The sequence below is a fragment of the Priapulus caudatus genome, unplaced genomic scaffold (assembly GCF_000485595.1).
Source record: "Priapulus caudatus unplaced genomic scaffold, Priapulus_caudatus-5.0.1 Scaffold104, whole genome shotgun sequence".
Taxonomy (NCBI): domain Eukaryota; kingdom Metazoa; phylum Priapulida; class Priapulimorpha; order Priapulimorphida; family Priapulidae; genus Priapulus; species Priapulus caudatus.
In genome coordinates, this window is record NW_014577165.1 from 397,579 (window position 1) to 415,053 (window position 17,475).

The window sequence follows — 17,475 nt, forward strand, 5'->3', positions numbered from 1 at the left end:
CCCGAATAAGTGTGTGTGTTTGCGGCATAACAGAGAATGGGCACCGCACCTAGAGGAAAACTAAAAGATATTTTCAGAAATCGAGCACGGCTGGGAGGTTGGTTCTGGCTAAAAACAAAAATTTAAAGAAAGGTTAAAAGTTAAACATTCATAAAAAAATTCGTTATGATCAATAGACGGGCGTCACATACGTACAGCAAAAACATCACGTCTGAATCATGGTGTAAATAAAGCGTAATGGCCGGCAGTGGGCTCATCAGCCCATACAAGCATTCGTCTGCTACACCTGGATTCCGCGTTCGAGTTCCAGGCGGGAACTTATTTTCCCACTTTTTTTCCTTTTTCCTTTTACCCTACTCTTTAGTATGTATTATTTTTAATTTTTGTAATTTATGTTAATTTACTTTCATTTCACTCCTTAATTATTAATTTTCTTTAGTTTATTAATTGATTTTTGATGTTTAATGTTTTTGATCTTTTGATTTCCTTATTACTTTTTTGACTGGATGGGATGGGATGGCATGGCGATGCATACACGGCGATGGCATGGGATTGGGATGGAATGCGGTGGAATGGGATCGGATGCGGCATGGCAATGGCATGGCATGGGCATGGGATGGCACTGAATGTGATGAGATGGATGGACATGGGATGGGATATGGGATGGGAGTGCGGTGGCGATGTCATTGGATAGGATGCATGGAATGGGATGGATGCATGCATGGATGGATACATGGATAGATAGATAGTTCGATTTTTTTGTATTTTCGCTTTCAACCAAGTGGTCAGCGCAAACTTACCATGCGGCCAACCACTGCTGTGTGACTTAATAAGCATGGGAGAGTTTGTCCCGGGAGTAAACGGCATGGGGGTAGTTGTCCGGGGGGTAAATTTGCTTGTGGTGTTCACACCATGTTCAGCCACTGTGGGGCACCACTGTGCGGGGCGATGTAAGCAGGAAGACACTATGGGATGTCACTGTGGGGTGCCACCGCGCGAGCAAAAGAGCCACGTACCTCTCTCGTGTAGGAAGTTGAGTGCAAGACAAATCTCTGCGGCGTAGAATCTCGCGTGCTCCTCAGGAAGCCGACGCTGCCGCTGCATGTGAAACATCAGATCTCCTCCGCTCACAAACTCTATCACAAAGAACAACCTGAAAAAAACGCAACAATGGTTAGATGTCATGTCAGACCACCAACTTTCACATAGAAATAGAACAACAATAACAACAAAAACAACAACAAAAACAGTTAGATGAAACATCAGATATCCCCCCCACACGTACAAAGAACAAACTGAAAAACCAACAACAACAGCAGGAGCAACAACAACCACAACAACGTTTGATTAAATATCAGATCTTCTCCCACTTACATACTCTATCACAGAAAACACAACAATAATAATAACAAGAACAGTTAGACATAACAGCAGATCTCCCACGCTAACGGACTATCACAAAGAACAACCTGAAAAACAGGCACAACAACGGTTAGATGTAATGTCAGGTCTCCCTCGCTGCAATACTCTATCACAAATAATACCACAACAAAACAACAACAATAGTTACGTGAAATATCCCATCCCCGCTCACAAACTGCAACATGAAAAAATCCAAGGGAAAAAAAGAAGAAAACCCCAACCGCTAGATGAAAGTCGTTGTTACCACTTTATATAAGCGGCTCAAATACACGTATGCACAGATTTCACTAGGCCACAATTAAAAAAATCGTTGTTTGCCCTCACCCGACCCAGGCTGAAAGGTTTGGATAGGTAGGTAGGCTTCTTTTATTTGAGGGGGGTCTTTTTACAAATTCAGCATGGTGTCTACATGCTCGGGTGTGCTTGTGTGGCGATACGTTTTATGTTGAATGTTTGTTTTGCTTGGTACATATAATGTATTGCCTACAGATTTATATGATGTAAAGTGATACAATTTGAAAAAAAATAAAAAGAATGGGAAAGATCAATAAAATATTTTGAGTCGGTCCCTTTTTGCGGGTCGGTCGGGTGAGGGCAAACAAACAATATTTTTATTATGGCCCTATAGCACTATGAATATCAACTTCTCTCGAACTGCATCGGATTTCGTAGGCGTTGGCTCGAGGGTGTGATTTACATTGAATGCATGCTATATTGCATTAATGCATAGCTAGCCAGCCACCGGTGCTCATGTTGGTATTGATATTATAGGCAGCAATTCAACCGGAAGAAAGATGCGATGTGAGTTTAGCAGCAATGTGGTTGCTGTGTCTGTAGTGGGACGTACTCGCGACATGCGCGTGGCCACAAATTCCTGAGGCAATAAGAAGTGACAAGTTTGGAGTCGCATGCTACAGCATTTTACTGTAGCCACTTCACGTTCATTACCACAAAATGATTTGCATCAATGCAGGAAAAAAATATGGAACAGCTCTAATTAGCAATTAGCAATGATTAGTCAGCAGCTTTAGATCATTATCACTTAAGCCACCCCCTGATAGTGAGGGCCTGTAACTTTACATATAGATTTAATTCATGTAATTATATTTTTGCTGGCAATGTAATCACTTTGCGCCTACTAACAGGTATAAAATTTTATACTCCTACAGTTTAACCCTCGCTTTTAGGAGAGTAGATTAGGATGAACCTCGTTTGAGTTTTACCGTAGCTCGATTCCATCAGGAATTCCTCAACGCCTACGCAAGCAGATGATAGTGAAATAATGGCACGCAATGCACCATCATGTCCTAAAGTCAATATGTGAATGCTATGCTGCAGCTGTCTGTCTAGCGATGGGCTGGGTCCAGTCCAGAGGGAGAAGGCACGGTGGCTTGGTGGTTTACCTAAATGGTAACTCATTACCTAAAAACTAACTGCATTAGGCAATAAACTGCCTTCAGCTAAGTAGGCTCCTGCATAGGTGGCTGTAGATTCCTTACCTGCTGGCAGTTTGGAAGCAAGAGTGAAGGCCAACGAGGAAGGGATGGTTCGATGCGGTCTCAAAGACATGTTTCTCCGTCTGCACCCAGTCTATGTCCTCATCATCGTTAATCAATTCCTTCTTAATGACCTTCATAGCATAGATGCGCTTAGACTTCTTCTGTTCCACCATTAACACCTGAAATAGTAATTAAACATTTATAGTTGAACAGTTGAAGTAAGAACAGTTGTGTATTTAGGGCTATTTTTATTGTATTGTATTGTATTGTATTGTATTTTTATTGTATTGTATTGTATTGTATTGTATTTTTATTGTATTTCACACGTACAAGTGTTCATTTTAGATGGATGAGGATGGAGATATAGATGTTCGAAGCATCCCACCTTTAAACCTAGGAATTATGCACAGCCAAAACTAAACCATGATGCTGCACATTTACCATTGTTCATCAACAACGAGCAGTAACGCACATGGATGTACACACGCATACGTACGTATGCACACGCACGCACGCACACACATGCGTGATTTCTGCGTCTGTACTTGATAGAACAACCTCTCCTAGACGCAGCTGCAAAGTGGCAGTACCTTGGCGTAGCTTCCCCGTCCGATCACGCGAAGAAGCGTGAACTGTTCGAGCGCGGCCTTGCCCGTCTGATTGATGTTCCTCTGAGTCTGCGCATCGTCATTCAGCTCTGCCTGGTTCGTACTCGCACTGTCCTCCGCCTTAGAGTAGTCTCCTACAACAACAGTACAACCACCCGATTATATCTCGTGCAGGTACGCATGCACGCGTACACACATACATGCGTGCATGGGCATGCGCACGCACGCACGCGCACAGACTAAAGCACTAATAATAATAATAATCTACAGCAGCTACTACAACAATTAGCTGATAGCACGCGAAGTAGGTACCAGGGCTCGAATTTCCCTATTGCTAACTCGCAAAATGCGTGTCGATATTGAGAAATTGCGAGTAGAAAATATAAGCACTTGCTATTTTCTGCGAGTGGAAATTTATAGCATACACCGCATACATTATCACTGTCGATCACGGAAAGAATATATTTCATGATTAATGGTCAAACTGGTCAGTAAAATTGCCTAAACAAGTTTCAATTCGCCGTTATTTACCGTACGCTGTTTACACTTTCATAATGCTGATCACTTCCGGCAGCACGCCCAAACGAAACTTCGCTGGTTCCCTGCGCTAATGATAGTCTTATTCCGAACCATAGCGTAGACCGCGGGAACCAGCGAATATTGGGAAGTAGTTTATGTTGTACAAAAAAAATTGCACGTTAGAATTCATTTTAGCACGTAGATTTTTTAGGCACTCGCGATTTTTCGCAAGTACGCTAAAATTGCTAAATTTGTCCCCTGGTTACTGAAGACAGCAAGCGTTCCATCTCTGTCTCACCCTCGTTCTTTTGTCCGTTGGCTGCTGTGTCGTCCTCTAGTATTGCTGGCATGGACACGGAGTGTTCGTGTCCGAACAGCGGAGAGTCGGCAGGGCCCTGGCATGGGATCTTGACGAGCTTGTGGCAGCGCTTGTGAACGAGAAGCTTGCACGTGACACACTTGTATCCCTGCCGGCCCAGCCCCCAGATACGGTCCGAGCAGAACGAACACACCGCCCTCTGTGAACAAGAGACTATACATGAGAGCGGGAAGCAGAACGAATGCACTGTCCTCTGTGAACAAGTGATTACATGCCAACGAGGAGCAGAAAGAGTAGATCGCTCTCTGAATACAAGAGACTATGGTCAATGAGGAACAGATGGATCATACTGCCTCCTGTCGCCTGTAAACAAGAAACCATGGTCAGCAAGCCCGGTATCGAAATGCATGCAGACTCTTCTGCATCATTTTCTACACGACAATAAGCTCTAAATGATGACCGCTACAATGGAATCTATAAATTACACTCCATTTCAATTTTCTACTTTACTTTTGTGAAAATGACAGAATGAAATTAAATGGATCAATTTCACTTTCACATTTTAATCAGGATAACTCATTATTTCCGTGTCGAACCGAATTGCTGCAACAACAATTTGCTGCTTATCAACTGAAATAAACCCCAAAAATCATTACACTCACTGAACTAAACATAGATGATATACACTACATAGATACAAAGACTTATACAGCACTATCAGGAGCACATACACAGCCATAGGTATGGTAATCCTGGTATTATCAAGAGCTAATAATACATGACTATATGTATACATGTATTAGCCTTTGGTAGTATATATATACAAGTACAATTCATTACAAGACAGTATATTATATATGTATATATATATATATATATATATATATATATATATATATATAACATACTTATACACCAAAACTTTGCACGAGTACAAACTAAATTCAGCGATGCACGTAGACGCAACTAACACACAGGGGATTTCCCATAGAAGCCGTGGTAAAGCCAGACAGCCGGGCCTCTCCTGCTATTAGCAAATACTTCAGATACTGTATCGCACTTTAAAACTGCTGAACACACACAGACCTCCTACCTTCGTGGAACCATAGTTGTGTATATCTATGATGGAACGCAGCAGCAGTGGTGCTGGTCGTACGTTAGTCAAACAATGCACGTCACTGTATCCTACTAGACAGCATTACACTGTGGCATCGACGTACCTTACCCATGTTAAAAATGTGTTTGCTTTTGTTTTTTCATTCCCATATTTAGTTGCTATCACTTTCTTTACATATTAAGATTTACATTTCATTCGTAAACCATGAATCACCTGCCGAGATATCACACGGTCCATTTCACGTAAGTGTATACTTCTACGTTTTTCCCCGCAATTTTTTTTGCATGTTACCTGCTATCGCTGTGATGCACTTAAACTGTTATCTGGTGATACTGTCAAAACGTTTATCACACTTTTCCTCCACCTGCAACATTCCAGTTCACCCTTCTTCCCCTTTCCCGCAACCTTCCCGTGGCTGCTGTCGGAAACAAAATTACTTTTGCTTGTAGACCGAAGACAGAATTTCGTTTCGAAAAAATTATCATAGGAAATTTTCTAGGATTTTAAATTCTCGTAACTTCACAATGATTCTGTCAGCGGTCTACAAGAAAGATTTCATGTTAAGACTGACAACGGGCCCCAGTTCACCCTCACTCTCCCTCTCCCTCTCCACAACCTTACAGTTTACAGTACACCCTCAACGCTCGCAACTATACCGTACAACGTTACCTCCCCCTTCTCCTATTCCACTGTTCAAAGGCAGCTATAGTACGAGGATTAGAGCCATAATAAAAATATTGTTTGTTTGCCCTCATGATCGATCGGCCGACCGACCTGCCAAAAAGGGGCCGACTTAAACAATTTTATTGATCTTTTTTTTAAACAAATTGTATCACTGTACATTATATAAATCTGTAGGCAATCTGTAGGCAATACATAATAATACAATACATACATACATAATACATAATAATACAATACAATAAATCTGTAGGCAATACATTATATGTACCAAGCAAAACAAGCATTCAACATAAAAGGTATCTCCACACAAGCACACTCGAGCATGTAGACACCATGCTGAATTTGTAAAAAGACCCCTTCAAAAAAAAGCCTACCTACCTACCCAAACTTTTCAGCCTGGGTCGGGTGAAGGCAAACAAAGGTTTTTTTAATTGTGGCCTAATCAAGAATTATGAGCGAAGGCAGTAGATTTTTACAGCCGTGCGTTTAGTATATATTGCTCGTGATGCTGCAGCAACAACAGACACAGTGGAATACTGTCACAGCAGTATTGATCTGAGAAGAGGGAGGAGTTTCCCAAACTTCATTTCTGCTTGGTGCCAGCTCAGCACGGCAGCAGACTAATCGTCTTCGTCATCATCAATCAATATCAGGGCGAAGTAATTTCTGGGTCAACAGTCTAACAACACCACCCCACCACCCAGCTGTGGCATCACACCTGTCACTGTCATAATCACATACATTACATGACATTTACCATATATACGCACACCTGTCACTGTCATAATCACATACATTACATGACATAGCGGCTACCGTGTAACATTCGTCACACCCGATATACGGTAACTAATCATTATTTGTTGTTACTAATCGTTCATTGTTATGGTTAAGGTTAGGTTGGAAGTAGGGTACTTATTTTGAAGTTATTTTTAATCTCGTGCGAATAAAGAGCTATTAGTCACCCACTGTGGGGTGCGTGTGGAAAGTTCCACGGTACCCTAACATATGATTCAGTGACCCCACCCTGTCACCGTTCCATGTCTATCTACCAGCAGCATCTATCACACGTAATCATGCTATTCATATTCAACGTACGTACATGCACAATACATGTTAAGAACCAGACAGCAGACGCGAGCAAAACACAGAGTAAAAGCGAAAATTAACGCCAGGATGCACAACCCTCCCCCTGCAATCGCCACCGCAATTTTCACTTGATTTGATTCACTGAGTGAGGTAATCATCGACACACCTTTGCTAACTACTCACAAACTACGGCATTGGTGGAGGTCAAGGTCGAGGCATTGGCTGTGAAGGTCTAAGCATCCTCACGGAGAAAACGACAACAACAGCAACAACAACCCGAGCACTCGCACACACCCACACAGAGCAGCTAGCGAGCCGTGTGAGAGACAAAACTGCTAGCTGAATCACGGGTGAAGCCAGCTATAGCACTGGCTGCAGCCAGCGCAGCTCAGACTCTGCCAGCCAGTCAGGGCTAATCACCACAACACAGGGGAGAGGGATGTGTGGGCGTGAGGCGCAGGGGCACAACAATGTCTTGGTGGCATTCTTGATAATATTAGCAGAATCCAGGCTCCAGAACTGGTCACGCATTGACATCAAATAAATACATATTGTGGTGATTTTATACTTCGTGGCATTTATGTGGCGGAATGCTGCTACAAACTATGTCACGATAACCATCATTGATTATATATATATATATATATTACTGAATGCTGGAACAACGATCACTAAGATAAGCAACAGTGCACTTCTGCTGCTGGATACACTTCTCTACACATTAGCACAGTTGCACATTAACACATCACGCCCTCCCTTTAGATGCAATTGCTCATCCCTGAGCTTAGTTCAATGAACTCACATCTCACTGCGTAACAACACCCGAAACAACATCATATATACTCTGATTTATAGACACGCGAGTATGAGTGAGATTAAGCTCGAAATAAATATGCAGCTTTACATGCCATTCAGGCCAATCAATGCATCTTCCATCAATAATCATGCATGACCACGCAGAGTCACTGGCCAGCCTGTTAACAACCTAGCTGCACTCATAACACAGACACAGAAGCGCACGGAAAAGCACACAAGCTAATAAAAAAACCTCCTAATGTCTCTGTGTAAGATTAGAGCAAGGTAAAACAACTAAAATTCCATGATGGAATAGGCAAAGTTTTCATCAAGAAGGCCCGAATCACGTCCAGTAATAAAATCACAACGTGAGATTGGTTCTATTAGTTCTCAATACTTCAGTAAAATTTTGGTCATAAAAAGTTATCACTCTGAAGTCGACGGCCGATTCATGCCACTGTTCATGCCACGCTATAAATTACATACAGATTTATTCCTATTATAACGACCAAGTCAATTTAACCAGAGAGACATGATACAAGATTGCGTGGCACAGCTTTGCTGTTGATCCTAAGCGCTGCGCGCGGATGAGACCCCGCCAGTCGCGGGATATGCGCACGCGACCGCCGCGGAGATGTTTCAAGTATGAAGCGCTGTCCGCAGTGGAGCACGTGCGCCAAATTCGAGGCCGCCCGCGCACGTCTCCACAGCGGTCAGCGGATGGTCTGTTGTTTTAGAAGATGGAGTTAGTTAGTTTTGGAGATTATAAAACAGTAACAAAAATCGCTCAGTCATGCCTCCAGATTAGCTGAATCAAAAAGATTAGAATTTAAAAGAACAAAACAAATACAATGGTTATAAAATTCACAAAACAAAGAAAGGATAGAGAAGGAGATATTAATAGGCAACCAAGTAATAAAAAATGCACCAAATATTTATACTTAGGGGATTTAATTAATGATATAGCAGGCTTATAACGATATGATAAGAGTCCGAACTGAATGAAAGTGTCAATGACACTGTAGCCTCACCACAAAAAAAGGACACAAAGAGTGAGTAAGAAGAAGTCAGTTTTAATTGAGCAAACCATCGACGTACATTTATAGAAACGATTGCCATCTGTATATCGCAATAATATTTATAAACCAAAATGAATCACAATTGTGACCGTAGATGGCGCTATACCCCCGCTTTGTAGTGATGGCGCTTTGAAATAAATAGGTTATGCTGGAGTTCGACATGTTTTTGTTAAATCTTTACTCTAATATAGACGTTTTATCGGCCAGAGTGAGAGGAAATACCAATTTTGCATTAAAGATATTGTTAATGAAATCTTGTAAAACGAACCAGACGAGTGGACACCACAGACTGTTTGTGTTTATATAATATGCTAATATAATGCCAAACCCTACCTAATTTGCATTTTTTTTTTTTTAAATATCAAAATCCCTAGCCCTTACTTCATTCACATACCAAAAATGAGCAAAAATCCGTTCGAACCTGAACTGACTAATGGCAATTCCCATTTTTGCCAAAGGCGTCGAAAGTACGTCGACTGGCACGTGCTCCAAAATAGGATCAGTTCCATAATGGGAGCATAGCAGTAACAACTACACCCAATTTCAAACATGTGGTCAAACGGCTTCCTGAGTTATCGTTGACCGAAACCAAATGTTGACGGACGACGGACGCGCGGACGCGGACTGCACGGATACGGCGGACGGGCACGCGTCGCGGACGGGCGGACGACGACGGACGCGGACGACGACCCATGGCAATAGCCTCACTTGCACGATGTCAAGGTGAGCTAAAAATGTAGGTTATGATGATGGAAATATTGATCATGGCGCAGAAGATGTGAAAATTATGAAAATCATACTATAGAAGTAAGAGTGAACTTATACGAATGCACAGTTTTACCTTCCTTCCTAAATAACAGTGAACATGGACTAACTTAACTAAGGCAAGAAGTAAAAAATGTGCGATGTGATTTCCAAATGAGTGCCTGCCGCAAAATAATAATCACGCAGAAAACTATCAAAAGGCATTGAAAAGACGATGAAAACTTCAAGGAAAGATACGGAGAAATCGGTAAAAATAACATATGTTTCTATACGTAAATCGTCGGTAAATACATATAACAAGTGCCGGACAGAGCGACAGGGCTCATCTGATGTCTGGTGTTCTGCTGATAAATTCATTTGCTGCATAGCAAGACCGTCCTATACATACGTTCATTTCTAACCCAAAAAAACAACACTTCAAACTAGTGTAATAAATTCCGATAGATGGCGGGCCGCTATCACAGGCACCGCAAGGTAATGCTATCCCCGGGCGTGGAGGAAGGTGACCGCAACGTGCGCAGCCACTAGTGCTAGGATAGTGTTAGGATTAGGGTTAGGGTTAGGAATAGTGTTAGGAGTAGGTCAGGGGTTAGGGTTAAGGTTAGGATTAGGAGTTAGGGTTTAAGATAGGGTTGGATTAGGGTTAGGGATTGGTTAGGTTAGGTTAGAGTTAGGGTTTTTGTATTCATGATATCTGTCCCCACCACCATAGATTAATTTTTGTGGATTTTTGGATCTATATTATAGCGCTCTCGACATATAGATGTTTAGTAGTATGGTTGTGTTGGAGGTATTGGAGTTAGCGTTACCGGAGGAGTTATGGTTTTGAAGTATACGTCAACGTATCACGTGACCCTCCCTCCACGCGGGGGATAGCCAACCCCGTCAGCAAAAGCATTGCAGCCAATGGCAGCTGTCAGTGTGACGACGGATTACAAAAAGCAGGAGCGAATAATTACCATATTATTACTATACATAACGTGCGTTCTATGGTGTCAGGTAATAAGTACATTAAACCCCTTGCGAAGCACATCGTTAAAAAAAGCTCAATGGTTGATACAACAGAGGCAGAGCAGCTCGTGCAAAATTACAATTTACAGCATACGATAGCAAATATCTCTAAACAATTTCAGTACAAGGTAGGCCAGTGATTAGTGGACCGAATAAGCTCAAGAACGTACACACTTGCGTCTATATTGGTGCCAAAATTTGATGAGAAAATAAGTCTGGAATCCGCCAGCTCAATCTTGGGTAATTATTTGAGTGCCTAGTGACGCCTCATAGGGTCTATGTCCCCACGGTACTGCCGGAACGTACCCTGGTACGGTCCGGTATACCAGAACGTACCCTGGTCACTATTTGATATGGTTAGGGTTAGGATTAGGATTAGGATTAGGGTTAGGGTTCAGGTTCGGGTTAGGCGTTAGAGAGTAGGCGTAGGCGACTACCTAGACTCGTTAGTGGAGTAGGCGAGGTACGGTACGGCATATTAGATAGTACCAGGGGTACGTTCCGGTATACCGGACCGTTACCCAGGGTACGTTCGGCAGTACGCCGCGGGACATAGACCCTCTCAGCACTAGTGACTCTATCCAACTATTCATAATGTACACTACAGAATCTTATATATAAGTCATGTCATTATCTCCTAAATAAGCATTGTTCAAGTAAGAGTTATGTGTGGAATTTCACTGTAAAATGGAGCTTTCCACACCCACAAGTACTCGCCAACGCAGAGAGAAACAAATCCATGTTTAACCCTCCTCTTGAGGGTCACAAGGTTATCCGACACTGCCTCTTCGCATGTCAGCGGAAAGTACATTTCATGGTCCTTTCAACAAAGCCATAAAAATGCTAGGTCACTGCTGAAACAAAAAGTTTTTCAATCGCTCCGTCAGACCATTTCCTCAGAAAATGTCTAAAATCTGCCCTGCTGCCCATTGACCTTTGACCTGTGACCTCCAATTTCGGCACAGTGATGGCTTTTCCTACCATGATGCTATACACGACTATCACGAGCCTAGGTCGAGCCGTTTAGATGTGCCCGCAATTCTGCATTTCCTCCTATACCTTAAGTTAAGGCAGTGAATGTTCCCCCTTCTTTTACACCTCTTGACCTTTGACCTTTGACCCCCAGCTTCACATCCCAACTCGTTTGACGATCCCCCCAAAGTCCCGAATATCGTGACCGTACGGTCAAGCGGTTCAGATTTGCTGCCCAACTGTTGACAGACACGACGGACGATCATGCGATTCTACAAGCTGCATCTGACTACGTCAGATGAGCTAAAAACGCGTTATTTTATTGAAAATCCCCATATTTACGTATAAAACATCAAGAGATGGCGCCTGTGGCATGTAAACATTAGCTCCGTGCCTTCGAACATTGTGTGTGTTTTATTGAATTGTTCAATGGAATGACGCACTCGTTCACTTCGACAGCGACGTGAAAATGCAGAAAATTTTCTTGTTCGATGCGAAAATGCATCAGCGGACATTTCATTATATACGAAAAGCAAACAGTCTCCGCGAAACACCTACACGCAGTAACGGGTCACGTCGTTGACGCCCCATTCATGCCCATCAACGAAGAAGGCGGGGCTTATTCTTATTATGGAGATGCCCAAATGCCAACAAAAGTACGTAGCGTAGTGCGCTAAACGCGTGTGTTATTTTCGTTTTTGTGCAAACTCTATCGTAGGAAACCGTTCTAGGCCTAGCAGAATGCCCTAGTTCCTGCAGATCGGCGATTCCATGCTCGAATAGTATTGTACCTAAAAGTTAGAAGAATAAGGAGGCGGCGTAGACTGTGATTGGAAGACACAAAGTGTCAATCCTCGGCGAGCCTTGGTATCATGGCCGCATCACGTCTAGCACTTAACATTATAGTTTCCCTTGTTTCTTGACAATGTTTCTTATTCTATGTGTAAATATCACAAATAACTATTTAAATAGTGGTCGTCATCCCTGATATCTAAATTACATGTTCACACAGATTAAACTATAGTGAGTCATAACTGGTACATTCACCCAAAAATCTACAATTTCCACGTTTGCTGGCCTGTTTTGCATTTTAAACTAATAACATATACAGTTGTGTTCACTCTTCATATCACCATTATGTCAAGTGAACTTACAACAAGTAGAAGCATTACGAAACAGAAATTGTTATAATTTCAGTAACAGACTTCCAGATAAGGAAGCTTCCTAGTGCATAATTTCACTCTACTGTGGTAAACTCGCTCCAAGTAACATGCTAGCATGCCTCTAATTGAGTCAACAGAGGGTGGTAGCTAGTGACACTGACTCTATTGTTCGGCTGCCAAGTAGAACCAAATAGCAGCAATTTTCACACCTGTGGTAGATTAAACGTGCAAACGTATGTAGCGTTCATACTATGCTGTCAATGTTACTGTCGACGGCTGACTGAATATATTGATGATGTGCACGACTTTTATTTCTACTTCCTTTATTTGCCTTATTTTTTATAAAAACACTCACCTCCCATTCTTTCTAACGTGTACTATGTATGTTTCTCTCTCTCCCATACCCTCTCTCTCTTCTCTCTCTCTTCTCTCTCTCTCTCTCTCTCTCTCTATATACTATATATATATATTATATATATATAAGATATATTCCAATGGTTGTTTATAAACTCGTCGTGTCAAGAGTGCTCAATACTACCATGCAGTTCAGAGCACAATATAGATAAAGTTATACAGACACGGTAGTAATTTTGACTCTGTTTATTGCCATACAGAAACTGTTTCGTGGTGGAGCGAAAGCTCCACACTCATCAGTGCCTAATACAGAGTGATCTATTTAGAATTTATTCTCGGGATGTTCTTCTAAATAGATCACTCTGTATTAGGCATTGATGAGTGTGGAGCTTTCGCTCCACACGAAACAGTTCTGTATGGCAATAAACAGAGTCAAAAATTACTACCGGTGTCCGTATACTTTATCTATATATATATATATAGATATCAAGAGCATATAAAGAAAGAGAGCGTACAACGGTAAATGCTGAAACCTATGCTTGCCAGTATTAGTCGAATTAATAAACTTTCCCTTGTTATTTTGACGATTCTTTGCCAGTATTATTGATCAGCTGTGCCTACCTTGTTCATATAAAAACAAACCACATGTCCCTACGATGCACATACGCTGAGATAAATGAGCGAGTGAAAATCTGGTTATTTTCGCTGAACACCGACTAGACATTAGTCAATACTGCGAGCCTCTCTCAAAGTGTGGACAGTGATGTTGCTTCGCGTCGCCGCTGCTGTAGCGCCATAGTGGCCGCTGACTCACATCATTACTACAGAGTTTTACTATACATCCAGCGTGAGGTGCGCGTGAGGTGCCACAGCTAAGGGCGTCATTCACTATGGCAATCAATAACAGACCTCATTCATTCCATTTTGTCAATCATTGACGGAAACACGCCGAGGTTTACCAAAGTTATAACACTTCGAGAGACTGTCACAGTAACTGACTGATCTCGAGTGAGTTTTCGGCAAAAATACCAGATTTTCACCGTTCATTATCTCAGCGTATGGGCATCGAAAATAGACAACAGAACAAGAGCCCATAATAGAGCAAGGACATAGTCTGCATGGTGGCTATATAACTCTCAGATAACCTGACATAAGGCCACACTCAAACATAAACACAACACAGTTGCCTAACAACTAGCTCCTTTCAAAGCTTATACTTTGTCCACATTATATGCATGAACACATGCACGCACGCACATGTAAAACCTGAATGTATACACACACATATATATATTAGTCAAACCTGAATATACCTGGTTAATCAAAAGAAACCAGACGTTCTTTATAGGCAGGTGTTTGTTGTATAGAGGAGTTCGCTAACAGAGGTTGGATTGTGCAATAGATTTACACTAGATTCATACGAATATCTGGGTGAATGTATAAATAAATACAGAGTTAGCTTACCCGGCTGAAACGCTTGGGCTGGAATGTATGTCCGTTAACTCGGTAATACTTGCGCCACCTTCTGGCACCCCTGCGATACATCGCTCCTGCAAGCACACACGTAAACAAATGAACAGCCATTCTGTGTTATTTCTTGAGATTGAATATCATTAAGTCTTAGATGGCAGGCTTTTAACCATTAAATTGACTACGTCACAAATTTTCTATGGTAAAATTTGTAAAAAAAAATTGCCATTTTTTTTACATTAAAAGAAGAACTAATGTTACTAAATATATCCTCAAACTCTCACCTGATAAAAATGCTTTTACGTGTTGGTATAAATTTGCAAAAATCTAGACGATTTGGTAATTTTCTGTGTCTAACACTATTCCCCCAGTACTGTCAGCATACTGGCGTCTCTCGGTTTTTCACCGGACAAATTTAGGGCATATAAAGAAGCTATATAAGCATGAAAGTAACAGAAACACTAATTGTATTTTCATACATTTTATTTTGTACAAATAACACACAAATATACTACTTGATGGCTGCTCTAGAAATTCGTGACGTAATCACTTTAAAGTGATTACGTCACCATAAACAATAAAAAATAAAAAATAAATTCCACTTTTCACAAAAATATAAGTAATTCTGTTCACTTTTTATGGTTAAATTGCTGCATTATACTTATTATTGCTTATTACTTATACTTACTTATTATACACTTGTGACGCATACATAACCCATAGCAAGCAATTATTGTCAGGAACACTAATATCAAATCGTCCAGAAGTTTGCATACGTTTAGTCCCGTTAGTTCTTACTTTTAATGTAAAAAAATATCAACAAAAATTTTACAAATTTTACCATAGAAAATTCGTGACGTAGTCAATTTAAGCTGATATACCAAAAGTTACTTACGATCCTCTCCCACACAAGGCAATCCTGGTCGCTGAGGCACGTTAGGGAATACTAAAAGAGGAAAAATTACATTTATTAAATTCTGATAACTGATCACATAACTACTTCATATGTGTACATATTATTTTACTTTACAAAAGTACATGAAAACAAAAACACAGATAGCGTTTGTATTTTATGTCTATACATAAATGCCGTGAAATTAAAAACCGTTACTTTTCGTGGTATACTACACATTTTATAATGCGGCGTAATTAATGTGTACACGCAGCCACATGATCTGCTACTCACTATGCATGCTAAGTTCATTTTCCTTGTTGACATCATAGAGGCGTATTGCTTCCTCTAGTTCCTCCTGAGATGATATTGTACAGGGGTCTCCTGCAGACAAGATGTGTGGTACATGTATAGTTACGTCGGCCAACCAGGAAATTCATCTTTGATTTCCAATTTGAGTCAATTACGCGCGTGTCCCAAGCGACCCCAAATATACAGGCACACTCGATCAGTACAGATACATCAAGCTGTGAAAACACTGCATGAATGTGTTGGGATTTTCAGAAGAAAACACAGTTCAGAAATGAAGGCATGTCGATTAGGCAATTAATTCATGCGGGGCGATTCACGGGACGTCGCAAATCAGCTTCCGCTGAGAAGGTATGTCGCAACCGACATGCAGTTAACCACCTCGGAATAACTCTGGATATAGATATTAACTTGTAAAAAATTACAAGGACCAAAATATTGTGTAGCCAGCATTCCGGTATCCAGCTGTACATTTCGCGAGCATTCGTGACCAATCTGTCAACTTTTCAACTAAAAGTTGATAGCGTAAACCCAGATTTAGATATATCTGTGACATCATGCTTACCTTCCTCGTCTACCCATTTTATAGTGAAAATCTGATCACTCTTAAACTTGCAAATGCTTCTGATCTCATTGCCCAGCCGTGAAAAGGTGGTAAGTGGGTCCATGTAGAACACAAGGACCTCTCTGTAAAACGTAACATAAAGTATACAACACTATCAATGCTACACACAGAGTCACTATATAGTAGCTGGCACAAGCTGGAGGAACCATCGGTTAATATTATGCAGTCAAATTGAGTCAATGTTAACCAGTGCATCGATGTACAGTTTAAATCAGTGCGAGTTCATTGGAATTACAAATATTCAAAAGAGAAAACTTATCTAGACATAATTTTATATAAAAAGCATTTGACCTACCACTTTTATAAACTCACTTTGCATGCAGGGAACATTAGTAAAAATCTGACTTGTAACTTTTCATTATCCATGCATATCAAAACTGTCACTAAATTTGTACTCAACTTGAACATTGGGAACACGACCTGAGTTATACCTGAGCAACCATGCACACTACCAGAAAAAGAAGAAAAACAAGAGCCGCAGAGCGTCTGGGCTCATCTGGGGTCTGTTGCTACGGTTATGAACGTACAATTTCAGTCGTGCGTAGTGACACATTTGTTAGGCGCAGATAGGCAGATACGCAGTTGCGTACACATCATTGTTAGGACACGCTCACTATCTCCCCCCATGCGATTTTGGTTTATTTTATTAAATGATACTTGCCTTTCACTTCGAATTTGTGTCATAGATTCACAGCTATCTATTTTTATCTATCTATAAAAGATTTCAACATATGAGCATGTATCTCCAAGTATAATTAGAAAGGACGGGGAGTCCTTCTCCCC

The 17,475-nt window shown here is 41.2% G+C and overlaps 1 protein-coding gene across 1 annotated transcript in view; it reads right to left on the reverse strand.

The window, feature by feature from the left end:
• The window catches only part of LOC106805180 (protein kinase C iota type-like), a 31,183-nt gene that overhangs the window by 8,096 nt on the left and 5,612 nt on the right, over window positions 1-17,475 (reverse strand). The window contains exons 3-10 of the mRNA XM_014806676.1: window positions 16,633-16,754; window positions 16,053-16,142; window positions 15,762-15,812; window positions 14,861-14,946; window positions 4,347-4,566; window positions 3,512-3,663; window positions 2,922-3,100; window positions 1,017-1,153 (exon numbers count right to left, since the gene is read on the reverse strand). Coding sequence (XP_014662162.1) covers window positions 1,017-1,153; window positions 2,922-3,100; window positions 3,512-3,663; window positions 4,347-4,566; window positions 14,861-14,946; window positions 15,762-15,812; window positions 16,053-16,142; window positions 16,633-16,754 — 1,037 coding nt within the window. The remainder of the gene's footprint in view (window positions 1-1,016; window positions 1,154-2,921; window positions 3,101-3,511; window positions 3,664-4,346; window positions 4,567-14,860; window positions 14,947-15,761; window positions 15,813-16,052; window positions 16,143-16,632; window positions 16,755-17,475) is intronic.